Source organism: Haliaeetus albicilla, chromosome 21, assembly GCF_947461875.1.
Source record: "Haliaeetus albicilla chromosome 21, bHalAlb1.1, whole genome shotgun sequence".
Lineage (NCBI taxonomy): Eukaryota > Metazoa > Chordata > Aves > Accipitriformes > Accipitridae > Haliaeetus > Haliaeetus albicilla.
In genome coordinates this window covers 13,437,121-13,458,768 of record NC_091503.1, presented here as the reverse complement: position 1 = coordinate 13,458,768, position 21,648 = coordinate 13,437,121, and the positions used below count along the sequence as shown (strand labels likewise).

Sequence of the window (21,648 nt, the reverse complement as noted above, 5' to 3'; positions counted from 1 at the left end):
CTACAGATACCCCTTCAGACTCACAACAGACTAATCAAGGAAATGCATGGCTCTGACAGAAGAGTAAAAAAAATGAAATCTTCACAGCGTGTGCTGCGGTGTGCAGTCAAGCTGGTGTGTGACCAGGGGTATGAGAACAGCTCACGCCACTTTCAGCCCACTCCGCCTGCCCTGGCTGTCCCCATTTCCCAAGCTCTGCTTCTGCACAGGGACCAGCGGGGCTGCTGAGGACAGAATAGGACAACACTGGAGTTGTTATCTTGGATAAAACCAGAGCAACACCTCTCAACTGCAGTATTTTAACAACAAACCCCCTTGGAACAAGCTTTAAAGTAACTGGGGGGGGGGGGGGGGGCACGGAACCCAAACCTAAAGTAAACCCCCAACCCTAACAGTCTAAGAAGAGAATAGGAGGGAAAGGCAGAGACAAGCTGACAATCTACCAAGAAGACTGCAAGCCAACAAAGACAGCATGTCCCTTCTGCTCCTGAAAGACTTGGACACATTTGGCCTAGTTGTGTTGACCTCCTGTATTCAGAGCCAATAAAAACATTATTTCACCTAGCTGTAGTTACTGCCGGTTGCTTAAACTTCCCACAAAAAGTTATGTCCTTATTTCAGAGCAGGCCGTGATCGGTCTCGGGGGACCCTGAAGTTAAGCAAGGGTGCTACAGCTTCCACACCCAAAACCCCAAACTGGAAATGCCACCAGGCAGAGGGCAGCTCTCCCACAGGCAGAAAAGATACGTCAGGAGGTTGCATAAAAGCCATTGCTGAGAGCGAACTCCCCTCTGGGACGAACCCTGGGCATGCTGCTGATTTTCACTTTAAAATGAAAAAGGCACTGAGGCAAAGAAATGGACAGTGTTATTTACTGAGAAAATCACTTGAACAGAGGAAATCAGTAAAATTATAGCAGCTTCTTGGAAGGTACATACATTTCAATGAATATTCCCTTTTTCTAACATTGCCACTGAAACTGAATCCCACTCCTACATTCTTTCTGTGTGGGAAGAGTGTGTCTCTAGTGTAATTAATAAATTAAATAAAAATAAATATGCAGCTATAAACCCAGAGAACTCAGTTTTCTGGCAAGATAAACTGGTGCAGTGTCACTGAAGGCAGATTACTTAAGTTTACAGAGAAGAATCCAAACTTAAATATTCCAGCATTAATGTGTCCAATTGCCACAAAAATTCTGCATAAGAAAATGTGAAACAAAACATTTGGAAAGTGATTAAATGGCAAAAACCAGAGCGTCTAAATAAAATGTCCATTGACCACTGTTCAACTTGTCATGATCACTACTGTTTCAGTATCAGAATTTTTAAGAACACTTCTTCCTTTGTGGACTCCTAAAATTCATTGTTATCCTGTTTTTGTGATATTTCCCATTTAAGTTAGTTTATACTTCCTCTAGGAACAGAAGAGGCAGTCAGATCACCTGCTGTTCTGAGATGCCTACAATACTTGAGCACAATGGGGTGAAACCAGGACAGAAAGTTAGCCCAATTCTGAATTTCCTGGCTTTGTATTTTTAGTGGGACCTTTCACATAATTTTAATATCCCCATAGGTAGCTGTCCATGCTCTCAGAAAAACACACATGCACATACACACACTGTACATGTTCAGGAAGAAAGCTGTAAATTCTAGCACTAAAAGTTAGGATTATGTGTGCCAGTGTTGTTTTTGAATGCACAATGATAAAGTTTCACAAAACACCTCTAGATTAACTACACATTGTAATTTTTTTCCTAATAGGATTGCCCTCTGTGCAGAGAATAGACTTGCTCTGACAGCAGAAACTATTGCCTTGTGAGAAATGAAGTAGGCAGGGGTCCTGTGGAGTCTGAAGCTAAACAAAGATATAGAACTGCAGAAAAAGAAATGATGGATTCACAGTTCAGTCTGATTAATGCTGCTATGGAAGAATGAATAAAAGCCTGGTTTCTTCTGAAAAGGTGCATAGAAAGTCACTTAAATCAAGGCGATTTAAGGTGATCAAGGTGATTACCAAGCCCCCAGATGCAAACAGATGGGAGTTTTGTTTTGAACATCAACCAATCAATCAATCAATGCAGACTTTTTTCTTTTTCATGCCTTAGTTTCTCACACCAAAAATGGGGATATAATGCCAATGTTTTACAGGAATTTGAGAAAGTTAAGTATGTTGATATTTGTGAAACAATGAGAGAGAAGTACCCTGGAAGAGTCCAAAAGGGATGAAATCGCTCTCAGTGCAAGGCTTGAAGAGTGGCCATGAAAGGAGCACCGAGCAAATCTGCTGTCAGAGAACTCCTTCCTTGCTCTTTCCCCTGCGAGATCAAACATCTAGTCATTCAGGTGAGAACTTTCCACCCTGTGTAAGGAATAAGGAAGAGGAAGCCTGTGGAGGGGGGAAGACAAAAGTGCAAACAAGGGCTTTATCAGAACACAAGTTTGTGGAGGCACCCCTCACTCAGTCATTACACAATTTTTGAGCTAATCAAGTTTGCGCTGTTCCTTTTTCCCTCCTTTCATAGTTTTCAGGATGTATTCATATTTACCTCATTTCTTATGCCCACACTAATGTCTTTGGCTGGTGAGGAAGACTGTAAGTGCTGTGGCCACAGAATTCTTCAAACTCCTGCTGCAGTCTAGAACCCACTTACAAAACTGGACAAAACTGCATTTTAAATAGTTTCCCAATGCGCACTGAAGAGTTCATCTCTCAAAGGGCAGTTTATTGAGGGGCTCGAGGAGCAGGGAGGGAAATCACTGAAATTTAACCCTGAACCCCACGTGAACCCAGGGATTGGGACTGCATATTTTCCACTGTCCTGCCATCTGCTGCTTCACTGCACATGGTAATCTTTGGCAACCCCACTGAGAGCTGCCTGGGCTATGGCTCTGTTCAGACAGGGTGTAGAAAGAAAAGACACTGAGAATGTCATGGCTGGCTGACCAGACTACTGAGATCAGAGAGATTATGCCTCATTTGCTCACCAAGCCCTGCCAAAAGCAACACCATTTAACTGCAGGTACTCAAAACCCAACAGGCATGTTTAAAGGAATTCTAGGCTTAAAAAGAGGACCATTCATAATGCGCATTTGTTGGGGATACTGTAGCCACCACCTTTTGGCAACTATTCATGAGAGTTTTAAAAAAGTTTATAGTGCCCAGCATTTCAGGTACAAGCGATATCTGGCAGAAAGTATCGTACCTGATTTATAGGACACATGGACCTGGAAGATGACTCAAGGCAGGAATAAACAAAAGGGACCTAATAGCCCAGCAAACAGAGATAAGCAGAGAGAAAAAACATAGCTGTTATTTTAAAGCAGCTACAGTCTGTTTATCTCCCGGCTGTGAAATGCTGCACAGTATGGGAGTGTGAGGGTTTGGTACTTACATGCATAACCTTCATATGTCATCTCATGACAAGGGACCTCCCTTGAGCTGCAGCCAAATCTACATTTGTTCCCCAGAGCACCCCATAGGCTCCAGATGCAGCAGGCAAAGAAACAGCTCTCAAACTCCGATTTCCTCTGACCACACTCTTCTGAATAAGGGCCCCAAGCCTTTCCGTGCTAAAGTACCAAACGTTTACCCACAGAATTTACTATTTCAAAATGATGACTGTAAAAGCTCAGGAATATTTCAGAAGTGTCTTAGAGGTGCTAAGGGATATTTTCTAAGGGTGTTAAGACCTGCAAGAAAATTACTGTAGGATACAGAGTTACTGTAGGATTTTTGAACCATATCATGCTGACACCAACCGCCTGCTACTAACGTATCTCCCTGACCTTCCCTGCTTCTGCCAGAAGTACTAGAAATGAAGATGCAATTGTATATGTGTCCGCAACAACATCCTGCCCTATTTCTTCACTCAAATACTGATCTTGGAAATGACAGTGCTTTCTCTCATATCTGCTTGGGAAAACAAAGGCACTTCAGTAAGATAAGCTTCTCCAGGGCTGCAGAACTGTGGTTGGCAGATGTCAGGGTTGACAAATGTTCTTCTAATTGCAAAGGGACACTATGAAATTATCCCCTGACGTGGAATAGACAGTCACTGTCACCCTTTCTTCTACCCTGCTGCTCTACTGCCTCCACTCTGTCTGCCTCACAGGGAGATCGGAAAAGAGACAGAAAAAGCGATGTAAGAGAGAAGGAACAGGCATCTTTTTCCCAGCTCCAGCTGTGTTGGAGCCAACAGGCTCTGTTGTTTTGATGGTTCCAGAGCACTCTCATCTCATTTCATCTCTGCTTGACAGAAGAGCACAGCAGAGGTGGGAATGGCCTGCAGACTTACAGAGGGAGCTTCTGAAATCCTTAAGCTGTTCCCTCCTAGAAATGGCCCTTCTCTGAGAGCTGGAGTCAAATAACCTCAACCCCAACCTCTTGTTCATAGGTTCTGCACCTGGGTAACCCTTGACACTTGCAAGGGAGTTTTGCTAGTACTGAGCTTTGTAAATAAAAGGCTAGGCAGGAGCAACATGTTAAAATCAGTAAGGCAGAGATATCAAACATGCTTTCCACAGTACTTTTTTTTTTATATGAATGCATAGCTTGAAAAGAGTAGGTTTGAAGTACAAAGCTACCCATTAACATTCTCAGTTTAAACTGCTTCTCTGCTGTTAAGCTCTACTGAATCAGACATCCCCATTCCTACTCTCCTTCTTGACTCATAACCTCAGTGACAGCCACGAAGCCAGGCAGACCCACTTCATAAAATGTACTAAATGAAGCAACTTTAAATAATAACAAGGACTGGCAGGTAGCCACGCTAGAGGAGGAAAGACCTGGTAGGAATGTCCTGCAGCATAAAACTCTCTGTTGTTCTCATTACTGCAAAGGAAGAAAATCTCTAAATGCTTTTGATTCAAATGATCATTTGACAGAAACAACGGACAAGACAAATAGCTGTAAAACAAGGCAATTGGATTTCCTACCGCTACAATATCTTACTTGGCTCCCATGACACAATTTCTCTGTTATTCTGCCTTGCCATGGTAAAGTAAACTTACAGGCTACCCAGAAAACAGATGAGTGTAATCAGTCCTTTATAAATTATATCCCTTCACTCAAGGAAAGCAAATAACTTTGCCTGCTCTATAATAACTGTTTCTAATACTTCATTTATTCTTTAAATTGTTTATAAAACACTTCAAGAGAGGTCAAGACGAGAGGGCAACAATAATTGGAGATTAAGGAGACTCTCTAAGTATTTTGCGCCTGTGAGTAAACACTTTGGCAACTGTTATGATACAAGATAGATCTACTAAAAAAAAAAATCAGCTTATTTAAGATATTCTTGAACATACATGTTATTTCATCTGAGAGACAGTCCTCATCTTTTCCACAGCTATTTCAATTCCAATTTAAGCAGCTGCAGAGTTGCCTGATCTCACGTGATGGGCAAATAACAATAGAAGAAAACTAAAGGAACAACAAGCCAAGGATAACTGATCTTCTTGTGAAGTTTTCTCCAAATCTCCTGAGGAAGCAGAGGCTTTCCTCCTCAGACAGATGTGTTAAAGCCCACAGAGTCAGGAACAGGCAGAACTGAGTCCAAAGGACAGTGATGTGAATTCACACATGCAGGACTGGTAGGTTTGGGTGGCATTTCAAAAAGACATTTCAAAGAAAAGCGGCCATCGTGTCCTTTTGCAGTCGCTGTGGCATGGTTCTGCCCATTCTGGTTTTTGTTCTTCTTCTGCCCGAGCCCAGCAGTAGCTGTGGTCACAGCACTGTTCTGGAAAAGGGAACTGTATAAACCCTGCAACATCATCTTCTGAGTTGCCGAGTGTCACAACTGTGCAGATGCCTAATGAAGCTGACCTGCGACACATCAATTAACACCAATCAATATCATCCATGCCTTGGAAGCATATATGGATAAAATAATATTCAATCTCTAAACCCTCAATACATTGGTTTCTTTTAAAATAGTTAAAATGTAGCACATCAGAAAAAAAATGCTTCTTAGTCATGTTTCTGCATAGCCCAGAAGAGGTTGCTAAAGAAACCACTCGTGTTCCCTAACATCTCACCTGCCATTTAAAAAGAAACCCCAAAGAAGTTGCTGAAAAAGAAAAAACAATGAAATTCAGAGCAATTATACAGAAATAATAAACTTAAACATGACAAAAGTATTTGCTGAGGGATTTAAAAGTAGCTAGCACTATAGGCATATCGGCTTACTAAAATGAATTTAAATTCTTAAGTTATTCTCAAGAGTTTCAGTGGAATTCAGTAAGCAGTATTTTATTCATGACAAAGTACTCTCTTTACCCATTTTATATGATAAGATTATAAAAATGCAGGTTCAAGATTCAGATTTTATATCATCCCTCTTCCCTTTTTTTTTTTAATAATCACATTTCCTTGCTCTTCACAAAGGCACAATGTCATGTGGATCTAGAGTCAAACACAAGCTCTCTCCAAACTACTTCAGCCTAATACCAAATCAATACAGATTATTCCCACAATTTATTTTAATCCCAGTAAAATCTTTCTCCTTGAACCCACATACGCCTTGGCTCTACACGTTAGCCAAACACTGCAGCACTGTACCGTGCGCATGTCAGCCAGGGGCATACTACAACCAAATAAAGCAGCTTACTTAAGCAGAGTGAAGTGCACAATGTAACTAAGCAGCGCCAAATTATGAAAAAACTGTTTGGTTTTTTTTTTTCCCCAGAGTAAAACTGAACTGAAAACTGGTTTAACTGTTGGGGTTTTTTTGTTGTTTTTTTTTTTTTAAATGGGAACTGAACCACAACTGTTACCTGAACAAAAGTCTTTGTTGAACCTAATCCAGAACTGAACCAAGAACAAAATACCTGATTATTGGATCAGCAGAATTGTTTAACTGAGAATTTCCCAGAGGAAGTTCCTCATCACATAAGTTTACATTTCAAAATTTTGTATTTTTCAGCTTGAACTGATTCAGAAACACCAAAACAGATAAATAATTACTGATCTGACCAAACTGAACTGACTTGAGTCAGAGTCAAAGAAAAAAAATCAGATCTGAACCAAACTATTTACTGGTTCTTCATGATGTTTTACTTTTTTTTTTTTTTTTTTTTTTAATTATTGGTATTTTTCAAGCATCACAAGCCCATGTTCTTGTACTAGAGGAAAAACAATTTTTCTTTCATTTTTAATGAATTCTATTAAACTTATCAGTTTTTCCCACAAGCATTATTTTAGAGCGAAAAGGAAATGAGGCTAAGCAAACATTTCCAGGTAACTGTCACCTACATCATTACATAGTTGACTAGTTCTGCTTTTAGAAATAAGCAATTATCAGGTCCTCTTAAAACTATTAACGTTATGCTTCTGTCTTGAAATCCTTCTGTAAAGAGCTCACCTTTTCAATACATAAGCCTCCCAGTGCTTTGAAAAATCTGGTCAAGGCAACTGAGCTATTATTCACTTACTGGTAACAACTTTCTTTTTAAAATCAACAGAACCAGACTTAGAGTCAGAGCCTGTAAGCATCAAGATGCCTCTGTAAGTATTTATAGGATCATGGCTATAATATTCTGTGTAGTAAAAGGAAGAAACATTCAAAAAGAACTTACTGCATAGTGTGGCTGCATAAGCATTTCTTTCCAGATAGGCTACAGAATAATAAGAGGCATTTCCCTTAACTCCATTGAGGATTAATGTTCTAATTTTTCCCCTCTTAGTACTCCAGAGGAAAAGCATATTTTTGAAAGTGTTAAATCTTTCAGAATTTTTTTATTCAATACCCAGCTTTTTGTATTAAATATTAAACTACCGGATTTTAACCAGTAGAAACAACTTTAAGTTTTAATGAACCCTCATGTATGTTATCAATTTGGACAATTTTAATTTATTCTGCTTCTACAGCAAATTTTACTGAACATACTCATTCTTTCATCAGACTTTCATGTACAGGCAGCCATTTTCAAGTTTCATCCACATAGTCACACACATGCATAATTTTGGAAAAAATGAAAGAACATTCCCTGATGACTCTGTGGGTTTCTTCATGGGTGTTGATGCCTGGTTATCATTGTCTATAAATGTGACGGTAAACCAGATGATATCACCACACCACCAAACCCACAAGGAACCTGCAGAACCAAAGTGACAGGAGACACTTAACTTACTTGCAAGTAGACCAAAGTTGTGCAATAACTGCAGCACACTAATGAACTCAAACCCAGAATTGCTTCATCCCATGATTTCAAAACAAAGAGCTTATTTTTCCTTTAAGTGCAGTTTAAGATTATGATACTTTTCTTAAGCATCATTATCAGACACAAGTAAAAAATTTAATAATGACCTGTTATTTATTGGTTACTTTTCTGACCCTATTTTGGCAATACATTGGATTCACCAGCACGACAAAAAACTGTTGCCAGTTCTTTAGTAACACCAGCACTTTCAGAACTAGGCAGCAAAGGTAGCATTTGCCTACTGTTGTTACATGAAATCAAGCTTTCAAGTTTGCAGCCTGAGTTATTGTTACACTAATGTTGCTCTGTTTTTCTTAAATACTGGTCTGTGGGGACCATTAAATACACTAAAAATAAAATAATTGTATATATACTACACTTTTTTTTTTTTTTTTGGTGCAGAACTCAAACAGGTTTAAAAAAAAATGACTATTATTCGTACTACATGCTCAGTTTACTAGTTAATGGACTCATTCACAGTAGCATCCTCACCTGAAGACAAAACACAAGCTAGGTAGTATCCATTGCATATGATTTAAAGAAATGGACTTGAGACTATGAGAACATTAAAACTGTGTTAGAAAACAGAGTGTCTGAAACTTGAGGAGCACTGCAAACAGAGACCATGAACTAGAACACAGCAAGGACTGTGATGCTAGACCATGCTGAGCTGAAGGCAGAGACACTCTCCTAAATGTAGGAACACCAGCATTTCTATGAGGACACACCAAATATAAAGGAGACCCATGGAGCCACCTTCTAGCCCAGATGTGTGACAAACACACATAATTTTCATAGAATCATAGAATCATTTTCACTAAAGGTCAGATGATTCAAATCACTACCTGGAAATCGCAACATATCCAGACAAGTTATGGCCCAGCACACACAGCGGTATACCACTCTGCTACTCAGAAAAGGAGAAGCACATACACTCCCTGGTTTTAGACCTTACAGAGGCCAGAGGTTTGCCATGATACCTGAATAACTGCCCCAACAGTGCATGACAGCAAATCACACTACTAGCACCAGTCTATCCTGCTCCCCTATTAAAGAAGGGACAGAACACTTCTGCCATCTCCTACTTTCCCTACAACATAGCTAGAGGATATAAAAAAAATCAATGCAAGGATTTGAGAAAAAGAAGTCACATTCCTGCTGAAAAAACATGTGTTAAAATTAGCAATTACTAGCCTGATTTTTCAATGACAGATGCATACAATATTTATGCAAGCAAACCGCATGGAAAAAAGGAGTATTTGCAAACTCAAATGCCTAGTATGGTCACAGGATCGGCTTTGCTCAAGATTCAGCATAAATACTTAAAATGAAATATATCGCTGGTACCAACCCTAACCAACCAAGTGCTTAAGACCAGGGATAATTTTCAATTTACTCCATTTTTCAAGAACTGTATAAAATTTTGGAAGTTTAAGAACTGCTCCTGATCTTTGAAGGTGCACAATGTCTCCATTTATCTTGAAGAAGTGCAGTAACACTAACAACAGATCTTGTCCTTTTTTTACAATCTGCAGCAAATAGCAACTTAGTGTAAAAGTGAGAGTGCATAGCATACCATGCAACTCAAGTATCCCTAATAGATGCATACATGCCTACCCGTGATCAGAATATGGGCATGAGGTGGGGTTGAGAAGAGAAAGGTATCAGCAAAAAAGCACAAAGATTTATAACTTAAAAGCAACTGTTTCAAAAATTTTTTAAAAGAAATGCAAAGTGTTTCTGTGTGTTACTGATGTTTTTCTCATGTCATTTGGATTTGTTTTAAATCCAAAATGAGCTCCGAGTTTTCCAGATTCACACTGGCTAGACTTCAGATTGCTATAGGTTCTTATTTTAAAATTTCTGGCAAATATTCTCAATCCACCTATTGATGGATATTGATGCAATGAATAAACACCTTAAATCTCTCTTGATGTAATGTTTTTAATATAAATGAGGACAAAAAGGATGTAAACTGGAGGTTTGAGTTGCTTTGCTGGACAATTCTTTTACTACTTGTAAATCTATTCACATTTAATGTCATGAAATCAAGCTCTCACCATCAAAAATAAAAATCCATCAGCATTCCTGCAGCATTTCTACAGCAGTGGTTCTCAAACTCGCATGTCCTAGAGCAAACATTAAGAGCAAGTAGAGAAAACATAGTATTGTATGCTCTCCGTTGGCTTGGGTTTAATTTGTTTTCCCATACTGAAAAGCAACCCTGAAAGGTTTCATGAGAAACCTGCTAACTGTGACTCACAACCCTTTTTTTTAACAGCTATTATTCTATAGGGCTGAGATACAATACAGATCAAAATATGAAATGGATATTGTAACACCTAAAGAGCGTGTGGTATCAGGTTTAATTACAAGAAATACTTGTAAACTTTGAGAATACTCATGCTTTTGGACATTTGCCAAATGGTGCCTAACAATCAAGTAGAACATATAATTAAATTTTAAGTGTCTATGAAAGGCAAATCCTTGAAAAGGAAATATTTTAGCATGGTTGGCAAGGTGTACACATATCAACAGTGTGGGAAACACATATAACTGACAGTATATACTGCTATAAGCCCTTGTAACAGAGGTTAAAATCTGCTCAAAAGATACTTGCAGTTAGATGAACAAGACTGACACAAACCGGCAGTCTGTCCCACCGTTGAGATTTTCAGCTATTTCAAAGTGAAACAAGTTATGTTTATAATCATAAAGCTTTCATGCATCCCTCAAAAGTACATAATGCATGTAATGGTCTGAAATCAAACTACCTATACATGCAGTGTTTGTCTGTGTGTTTTTGCTTTGTATTTTTAAACACACCTTTCTGGGAACTGTCAGTAAAAACTTAGTGCAATCAAGGCAGCTCTGACCAAATGCACTAACCTTCTCTCTGACCTTGCATAAAGTAGCTTACCTTCCTATGACATGGCTATAAAATCCCACTGTATGATGAATCTCATCAGAGGTGACATCTGATTACATTGCATTTCTCGTTTATTTGTTTTTAATGAATCCTGAAGACTTTATTGAGGAATAATCGCTTGACATTTCCTTCTGCAGTGTTTTTTGAACCACTAACGGTGGAACTGTTTTACTGTCAATTAGAGACTCTCTTGTTCTGTTTCCCATATCTTAAATGACTGAGTGGGTTAATTTCAAATAACTTTCTCAGAACAACAAGCACTTTTAATGATGACTTTTAAGATGGGCCTGGTAAGTGTGGCAGTCACTGTATATGTACAAGCTGTGTGGATGAACCTGCCTTCAAGCTTCTGCACCTGGTAGATGATGCCCAAAATTTGAAGGTTACAGAATAAGGCCTACAGAGTCTCACGTACTTGGTAACAGCTCTGCAGTGATGCCCAGCATGCCAAAGATGAGCCATAAGCAATTTCTAATGGTTGTTACTTCATACACCCAGGGGAACACTGGCATCACTGATGTTGGGTTACATGCTAGGAAGTAGACAAAGCAGAATTACACTATTATATTGCATGAGAAATGTATGTATTCAAGAGAATTTACTCAAACAATCATAGTAAGACACAACTCTTCAGAAGTTTAGGAAATAATTAGTACAATAACAATGAATAAAATATTACACTTACAGAATATCAACAATGTAGGGCAGATTCATTTATGCAACATACCTCTTGCAATAATGATGTGACCTTTGCTCTTTGTGTGATTTTTTTCCTTTTTTGCTTCTGACTATTTCAGAAAGACAATGACATTACTTAAATTTGGGAGGAAAAAGCAGGAGGAAATCTTAGTGATTTACAAGAGAATGAAATAATCGTGTACATGCAACTGCAAGGAAAAATGGCTCAAGTGACAAAACCAAGAAATGCAGAAGCCGTTGACTGTGGCTGAGTCTCCACATCTGGAGAACTATAACCTACAGTATGCTCTCTTGTTCTAGACCCTGGGTACACCTGTGCTATGACTTTACTGTGCATCCAGAGGAGGTGTTACTCCCCAGCTAAAGTGGTTTCCTTCAGAAAGGATCTCGTGTGCAGCAGCTTGGACTGAATCCTCAGAGAGCCCTGGTCTGGGGGAGCTTTGGACTGGGGTGCATCTTTCATGCATGGTCTCTTACCCATCAGCTACTGGGGTCTGCGATTACCACTCTGTATCTATACTGTCTCCTATACTGTCCCTTAATGTTCCAGCAAGGGCAATAGGATACTTGGGTTAAATGGACTTCTGGCTGAAACCACTATGGCACTTCTGTTCTTCTGACAAACTCCACATTCACTTTAAGCTAGTTTGTAAAATACAAGATATAAAACTTCCGATTCTTTCCTGTATTTCACTTTATGTTCTCAGTTATACAGACGCAAAAAAGCAGAACAGTCACATTTTCCATTGTGTTTTGCCCAGGGATATATAAACGTGACAAAGGAAAAAAAATAGGGAAATAGGCACCTAAACCACGTTATTTCTAAAAATCTTCCTACAAGTTTGTGCATTAGCAAAGCCATAAGAACACTGCAGATGAGATACATGCTCTGACCACCCTACTTCCCATTGGTGACTTCCTTATCTTCCATAACACTTGATTTCAAAGTTTTGGGCTGATATTTCATTAGAGAAAAAAAGTCTGCAAATTCTTAGTTTAAGAAACTAACACTGATATCTGATAATATAACTTGTGAAATGTTAAGAATTACATAGTAAGGTTTTCTAAATTTAGTAGTTTTGACAATATTTAAATTGTGTGGATGCTCTGCTTTATTTTTCTTTTTTTAAGATTAAAAAAAAAGTTGAAATCAATCATGGAAAATAGCAAAAACTGTAATCTACTGTCTTCTCAATACAGTATAAGCCACAAGGGAGCGCATGATTTAATGACAAAAAGATGCATCTGATAAGATAATAATTTGTTCAGGGAGAGATCTGGGATGCGAATGCAGCTGTTCCAAAAATCTAAACCCACAGGCAAGAAATTACTTAGGTTTTGTGCGAGCTATGTCCATAACTACTTAGAGAAACTGGTGATAGACCCCAGAAAAGTGCATCAGACAGAGAACTACAGAATCAGGGCTACTTTGAGATTGAAAAGAACAAAAAAATTAAGAGATGGTAAAGATTCCCACAAACTACTGTTGTGAAGACTGAATCAAAAAGATTTCAGTAGTTAGTCTGTTCAACACAAGTTCCATGGCACTGACCTGGACTACCCAGATGCCCAAAGCTAAAGGCATGCAGAAATGTACGTTCTCAGCCTTCAGTTCTTATTTCAGAAGTCTGGCACTGCTTTTAAAACACAAGCTTGGAGAGGGAAGCCCACTCGTATTTTGGTGTGAGTACACTGCTTTCGTATATCAGTATTGGCTAGTACTAGGAAACTGACACTAGAAGTTTAAGATTAAGATGATTTATTAGCAACATAAAAATTAGACAAAAATCTCCTTATATTATGATGTGCTCTGATCAGTACTAATTAGTCAGTATCAGGTTCAACATCAGCAGAATTAACTGAATTCACTTATTTTGTAACATGAGATCTTTTTCAAGGGGAAAATACATGTATTTAGGTAAAATAGCAGAGAGGTATTACCTGGCAATTCTCTATTATTACAGTCAATATTACTGCAAATCCATCTGTACAAATAGACCCTAATGCCCACATTTATCCCCACTGACGTTTGACTGCATGTGTAGATAAGAAAACACCTGCATGGATCACTTAGCAGGATCAGCCTCACAGCAGGGAGAAAAAGCCAGTAAGAATGCATGTCTTCAGGACACTGCATGCTTTCTCTGTTGAAACATGCAAACTAAAAAGCATGAAATGATCTTGGCTGCTCTATAGCACACAACTGTCTGAGTAACTCCTTTTACATTGGCCATGGTACCTTGCCATCAAGTTTTCAATATGCTAGGCAGACGATCCCTGATGATACTAGCCAGCCTGCATTCATCTCATCCAGCAAGGAGTCAGCAAGACACAAGCAACACTTCCCTGACTTTTGCTATTCAGATACACTCGTGGGTTGGGAAATTTTGTATTAAATGAAAGAGACATAGCTCTGCACTGAAAATTTTACACACGTGTCTTTCACAGGCCTAAACTTACAAAAAGAGTACCAGCAAAAGCCTTTAGTATTTCCAATGGTACTAGGTTGACTAAGCTCCTCTTGCACAGAAAGTGTGTAAGGAGACTAGCAATTAGTCTCCTCAACCAAAGAAATGAGAAAGGGAAATCTGGCAGATGTTGGCTACATGTCTTTATATAGGAGACGCAGAAGAGCAGCTGTTACAGTAGGGATTGTAGGGATTTCTTGTGAAAGTCGGTAGCAGATGTCACCATCTGCTTCTGCCTTCTCTATGAAATAGAGGCAAAAGGGAGACTGAAAGCTGGTTAAAAAAAGGTAACAACAAACCCCATAAATTCAAAAGATATTCAAACATATTTACAGCAAGTAGGGCAACTCTCACACCCTTCCCCCTGTGAAATTGGTGATCCAAAGGCACAATAAAAGCAAAGAACGCTCCCCATTCTCTTTAAATCGTGATTTCTTTTCATTGCAATCTTACTACATGTACTTTGACAACATTCAGCCTGCAATCTAACACCTAGCCTTTTCCTGCCCGGCTGAAAGAGATCACAGAAATGAGCAGTTGTATCCTTTCCCTCTGGCTATACAGCAATGGTCTGATGACAACTGCTTTACCAGAGTTGGTATCAGACAAATAAAAATTCTCTACTGAATGATCTACTTAATGACGTCATGTGTGGAGGCAAAGTATTTATTACTTAGGGAAAAAAAACCAACAAAAAACAAACAAAACTTCTGTTGCATTGTGTTAGGAAACATGCTGTACATGTTTGTACATCTTGGCAGATAAAGATCAGATGAGGCAAGCAATGAAGTGGTTAACCAAATCAGAAAGTTATCTCAGCTATCCAAAGGCACATCTTGTAAACCTGAGAAAACTTCTTACACAGAACTGAGGAGAAAAAAAGTCTTGTCTGGGAAGGGCTTGTCTGGGAAGAAACAAATCACACTGTCAACAAGTAGTTTGCTCTCTCACTCAGAAAAGAAGGTATTAGTGAGATCCAGAGCCCAACAAAAGAACAGGAGTCTTTCCAATGGTGTAAAAAAGGCTTGGACTGAGCCCCAGCTTTCCTGAAAACTAGACTTGCTAATTGCCTCACTCTTCCACCATCAAAACTGTCACCTCACGGAACAGAAATACCTTTCCAATATTGCTACAGGGCAGACATTTCCACACTGGTAATACTGGGAGCCATGTTCAACCACCACCAGCAACTTGGTGGCCACCACCTCCTCCATCTGATATCCCATAATGTTGTCTTGAAAAATTAAAAATAAATAAATAAATGCAGCATTCTGGGAAAGTTTTTTAGGTTTTCTTTTGTTTATTCGTTTTTGGAAACAGAACCACCTTGCAGCTTGCTACCACTGTAGAGAGCATTTTGCTTTTCTTTTAGTGTCATATTTAGAAAATAAATAAACTTCAGAAATGGAAGATCTCATTCTCCTGTGGCATTGCCATAAATCAGGAAACACTCGAGATATACCTGGATAAAATTGATAAAAGTAACTGAAGAAATCAGCTTTAGCAAGGTATACTGCTAATACAGGTCTTTTCCCCAAAGCAAGCAAATTATGCTTATCTTACATTACCAGATCATTACTGGAAGCACTATGCCAGACCCTCAGCTGGCATAAATCAACATGACCCTATTCACTTCAGTGCAGCTGTGTTGATTTATGTGAGCTGAAAAGCATGTACTGATCAAAAAGTGACTTCCATCTTATAAAAGCGACTAAGAAATGAAAGGTAGTACGTATAATATAAAGAAAAATTAGAAAGGAAAATAGTACAGAAAGGCTCAATGTAGCTGTATATTTTATTAAGATTAGTCTAACATAGCCACTCATTTTACTCCATATGAGATTTTAGATAATATTCTCTGTTGTTACATACACATGTATCTCTTGAGTATAGACCCAAGTATTTGTGCAATTTAATAATGCTGCACTATTCCCATGTAAGGCTCAGACAGGGGTTCAACCAACCCGGAATTTATCACTGGTGTTTTTTGTAAAGTCACTGTGGCTGTCAGCATATGAAACATCAGACTTAACAGCAAGCCCACACAGCAAACTTGTGCTCAGATTTGCAGTATGGTGTCATATCTTAAGAACTACGCCTGTTATGGTCTTCCTCTTATAGAGCAAGATAAAAGTAGAAAATCAAACGAGCTTCTCAAAGCCTGCACTTCTCTTGAGCCTTGGTAACTCTGAGAAATAGGAAACCTCTCATATTAGACTTAAGCACTCTTTATCCTTACGAACTCTGTGTAGACTTTCCTATTATTGTACAGGCTACATGAGATTAACTGCTGGTGCTCCTTTCCAAGTTAAAACAGGGAAGGTTAAGGAGAAGAATTGGTATTCTGAAATAAGAGGTATATATTCCTAAATTCCTTTCTCAGGGAAGCAGCTCTTGAGATTAGACAGTTCTCATTTTCACTAGGCTCATGTATTGCTGCCCCAGCAGTGTAATATCTGAATGCTGTATGAAGAGAGATCATGAAGCAAACTCTTTACAGTTGTCTGTTCAATTCAGCCTCAGTGACCAGCTGCTAACAGCCACTTGGCAGACAACCGCAATTCATCATCCTTCACTCTGAGTATTGATACTTCAAATACAAATACTTCTGTGTTTGACCACAGTCCACAACACAGGCTGCCAGGTACAAAAATGCATTCTTACTATTCATCCTTACCATTGCCTTAGTGTAACATACCTCATGAGTCCCTGCCTACAAGAAATACTAGGATTTGTCTCTTCACAGTCTTTCCCTATAAATACATTCACTGTAGGAAGCTTATAGAAATTTTCAGAACTATGATTAATACTTCAGATACAGGCAAAAAATATGCACTGTCTGCCAGGACAGGTCACCTTGCATCTCAGCAAATGGCACTACCACAACCTTCTGCTCTCCACTGATCACCGGGCATGTTTTATGTGGCAAGATGCACTTAGTATCACCCTCAATGGGATGCTGTATTTGATCAATTCAGTGTAACACTAAACCAACTGGAACAATGGTAGGTAATATTGGAATAAAATATGTATTGGTTTATTTAGGTATTCCCAATCTCTGAAATCAGTAGAATAAAAAAAAAAACCCAAAGACCAAACCATAAGGCATTTTAAAACTTCCGTGTATACTACTGTCTCTGCATAGGAATTAGAAATCCCAGTTAAATCCTCTTTTCCTCCCAAAGCACCCTTGCAGTCTTCAAAAACACAGGAAAGTGATGAATGCCTACTAAGAAAACCTCAAAACGAATTTTCTTCCATTTTCTTCTCTGTATAAATTTTCAGACTTTCTCCCATGAAAACACTAAGCAAATGGCCCTGGGCTGTGGTTGCAGTTGTTTTCATGCCATGTACTCCCACTAAGCAAACGGAGCCAACCAAAACCATTTCTAAGATAAGATTCCTGTTTGTGGCATAAGGGGCTTAAAACTGCACCCAGCATATATACACAACCAAAACTACAGCCTGAGACTTCAAAGCACAGACTTGGGTTCTCCACAGGGACATTAAATGTGTTGAAAAGAGACTTCGGATTGGAAGCTCCATTGCAGCACTGTCAAAGCAGGAACACGTCAAAGGGATCAAAATAGCAACAAGCACTGAAGTTTTCCTCCTTCAAAATGGTACAAGTCGATAGAGAAGCAGCATGAATGGTAAATGTGTCCCTGTAATTTCCATCTCATCTTTTAGTTCCTTAGTGTTACTAGAAATCATGCCAAGCTAATATTTGTCATTGCATATTCCCTCATTCTTTATGTTGGTGGGAATGGTTTTAGTTCATAATGATAACTTGTAGCAATTTGGACATCAGTTTACAATGCACCAAGAATATATTGCAGTGAACTGTTTAAAAGAAAGCAAAGTATTAGGGCTTCTAAATGAAACAGTCCAGTGAATTCAATTCTCTTTTAATTTTGAACTTGTACTGTCATCTGCTTCAGTGAAGTGATGCACCAACTTCTACCACCAAGTATTTGATACACCACTTATTGTAAATGCTGCTTACCCAGTGTACTACGAGGTTCCACAGTTGTGACTCCCAAAGACTGAAATCAATATTTAAATCCTATTGACACCAACTCATTTTTTCTCTTCTTTTTTTTTTTTTAAGCAGACTTGCAATTATGGTCTATTTTATATTTGTAAGTATGATTAAAATTATTATATTTTGTGCCAGGCTATAATTTATGTAATTGCATTCCTGTAAAACTTGAATTTATTTTTCATTTAGAAACAAACCACAATAAAAGGCTTCTGCACTGAGAATCCAGTTTTCTGTGTTAATTTAAAGTTTAATTTTAGAGTGATTTCTACAGTCACTGTACTTTAAAGGCAGAGGAAAACTGTCATTGTATAAGAGACTTTTAATCAACCGTGGACTTTTACTCAAACTAAATACCAGTATTTATTGTTCATAAAGTACTACAAGAGGAAAAGGGATGATTAAGTAGAATTTAAGCTGCATTGCCATTAAGGATTAAACAGAAAGGCATTTTAAAGCCATGTGTTAAAAGCCATCTTACCAGAAGGTATGGACCATAATCTACAAATTTTTCAAAATATACCAGGCTGTAATCATTAGTCTTATGAATTTAGAGGGTCTATTATTTCTGTCTCTTAACTTGACATTTACACTCAAATAAAAATCTTGAGTACAAGTCACACCTGAAATTGCATCTGTTATGCAGTTGCCCACCTGAATGTTTACAAAACCAGCCTTTTAATGTGTCATTTTAACATTTTGGCCTTAACTTATTATCAAGAGGGAAATAAAACTCAGGGATGTTACGACTTTAATGCAGTCTCTCGAGAGCCCTGATACACAAAATCAGATACACAAGCCTCCCTTCAGCGTCAGAGGGCTACAAAATGGAATATGACGCTTGAAAGGGAAAGCTGCTGTTCTGCAGGCTCTGAGACTGCCAGGAGGGCTGCATTAAGCGCCGTGAGCAGGCTGCGAGTCATGACGCCCTCCCTACAGAATTTTGGCAAGTTTAAATGAAACCTGTGGATGCATTGTTTCATTTTTCCGGTCAGATGTACGCAAAGTTGGGAACAATTTCACATAGATTTTCTAACCTCTCCTGGGGCTTTCGTGATTGAAGAGGATGCCATTCACAGCAAAGAGATTGTAGGCCTCTCTGAAGTTCACCACAATCCAGTAGGCATACAGTTTTGCTGCCCCTACAAAAATAATTTTAAAGCATTACGTATATCCGCTCTGCTTGTACACAGCTCAGACAGACACACATATGCACATCTCTCTCATGCGCAGGGTAAAGTCCATGTTTCAACAGTGGAGTGCATTAGAATTTGATTCATTCCCTGTATGTGTCACATTTCATATGGAAAAAATATCCAGCCCAATAAACAGCAGCTGAACTGGAAAATACTCCTTTTCTGTGCACTCTCTGAACTGGCCAGGAAGCATTAGGGTACCTTCTCACTTGTTTTCTTACGCACACTCAAGCGTAGCACTTTTTCTTTTACAATATAATTAACACAGCCAGACCGTGTGAAATACACCACTGTGGTGACCTCTGCTATTAGGAAAAAAAAAAAAAAAAAAAAAGACTTTGGAGGAGTAAAAGCGAAAATCTGGTGCCTTAACACTCAAATTGATTTGAAACTTTATCACCAAAGTCCTCCATGCACATTGCTTTAATAAGTGTTTCAAATTTCATGTGAGTTCATGATGGCAGAAGTGAGCTCTTGGGAGTTTTTCATTTAGGCAACAAAGAATATGAAACCTTATCACTTCAGCGGTATCTCACAACCCTTTGTGAAGGAAGAGCCACCCTTCCCCCTGCCTCCACAAGAGCTCTCTACCTCTGAGCTGAATGAACACGGTCTTATGAAGTGAGATGCTAATTTCCAACCCCCGGGCAATGGCAGCAAATACTTTCTATATAGTAATTCATAAAGGTATGCCTCTCGACATGTCTAGTCACTTTAGCTCTATCGTCATTCTAATCTCACACCCAAATGACTTCAGCCCTGAGACATGAGCGGGGAGAACAGACAGACAGACACTACATACACACCATCAGCGATCCTCACCATAAGGAGATCTTGGGTAAAAAGGGGTGGTCTCCTTTTGCGGGATTTCTTGCACTTTTCCAAAAAGTTCACTGGTGGAGGCTTGGTAGAACTTCACAGAGTTGATAAGGCCACAGGTCTTAATAGCATCTAAGAGCCGTAAAGTGCCAACCCCATCAACGTCAGCAGTATATTCTGCTAGGTCGAAAGAAATCTTGGGGAGAGAAAGAAAGAAAAAAACCACCGATTTTACTAGGGGAACCAGAACATGCTGTGATCGTGTACAAACAAAGGAATACATCACTTGTCATAGACCATCTAGACACTTTTGTACAGAGTAGATGCTCAGTTTACAAAAGTACCCTCAAAGGATTTCTAAGAATAAACAAGTAGTTCCATAAATAGCAGAACCAAAAGACTGGTGTTCCCTGATCTCTCTCTCAGGATTATTTTCCCATGTGAAGTAAGGGGTAAGCCTCCCCACAGTGGGAGCATTATCAGGCTCTCTCTCATCTCCACAGCTGCCAATTTTCACAATATTCACTTGGGCTTAATATCTTTGACACACTTGAATTTGGTTAAATTGTCCAAAATACATTTTAAAAAAAAATACTAGGTTAGACAGACAACATGACAACATGAACATGTATTAAAAAAACCCACAAACTTTAAACTAGGTCCAAAGTTTTGCAATTTTAACACACATCAAAATGGAGAGAAGACTAGAAATATCTGCTATCAAATGGCACTCCCAACTCCACCTGACAAAGGTGTACCAGAGCTGTGGCTTTTGCACAGAGGTTAGGGGGATTATGAAGTGGGAGAGCAAAGGGTGGAGGCATCCAAAAGAAACCTGACATCTTCTCCAGCTGACATATCGTTCAAAGTATGATAATAAACTCATGCACACTGCTGGGCCAAGACTCTTCTTTCTCTTCCTGCTCCAGTAGTCCTCAGTTATCTTTATGATGAGCTTGGCTGTGGCATAGGCCACAAGAAAATGCTTGAGTCTAAACTTTCAGAGTGTTTCAAAAACTTATTAATTTTATTCCTTGCAGTTACAGAATAAAACTAAAACCAGGAAAAAGTAAGCTGAAGGTAAGAGATGTGTTGTGACCACCCCAGTCTGGAGGCAGGAGAAAAAACGCTCTGAAGGGAGCTCACCCTGTTTGTTTGGTGCCTACAGGCTAGTTGTTTGGATGTGCTGGCGATGCTCCTGGACTCTGAAGAATTTTCTCCCACTGGTGCCCATCCCAGAGGCACGTTCCTCCTTCCTTCTACATCCTCTCTCCAACCCAGAGATTTTGCTTCT

At 39.0% G+C, this 21,648-nt stretch overlaps 1 protein-coding gene across 2 annotated transcripts in view; it reads right to left on the bottom strand.

Annotated features, from left to right (window-relative positions):
- The window catches only part of GMDS (GDP-mannose 4,6-dehydratase), a 428,015-nt gene that overhangs the window by 239,858 nt on the left and 166,509 nt on the right, over window positions 1-21,648 (bottom strand). For both annotated transcript variants that reach the window (XM_069808976.1, XM_069808977.1), the window contains 2 exons: window positions 20,358-20,550; window positions 19,377-19,481 (listed from right to left, as the gene is read on the bottom strand). In XM_069808976.1, coding sequence (XP_069665077.1) covers window positions 19,377-19,481; window positions 20,358-20,550 — 298 coding nt within the window. The remainder of the gene's footprint in view (window positions 1-19,376; window positions 19,482-20,357; window positions 20,551-21,648) is intronic.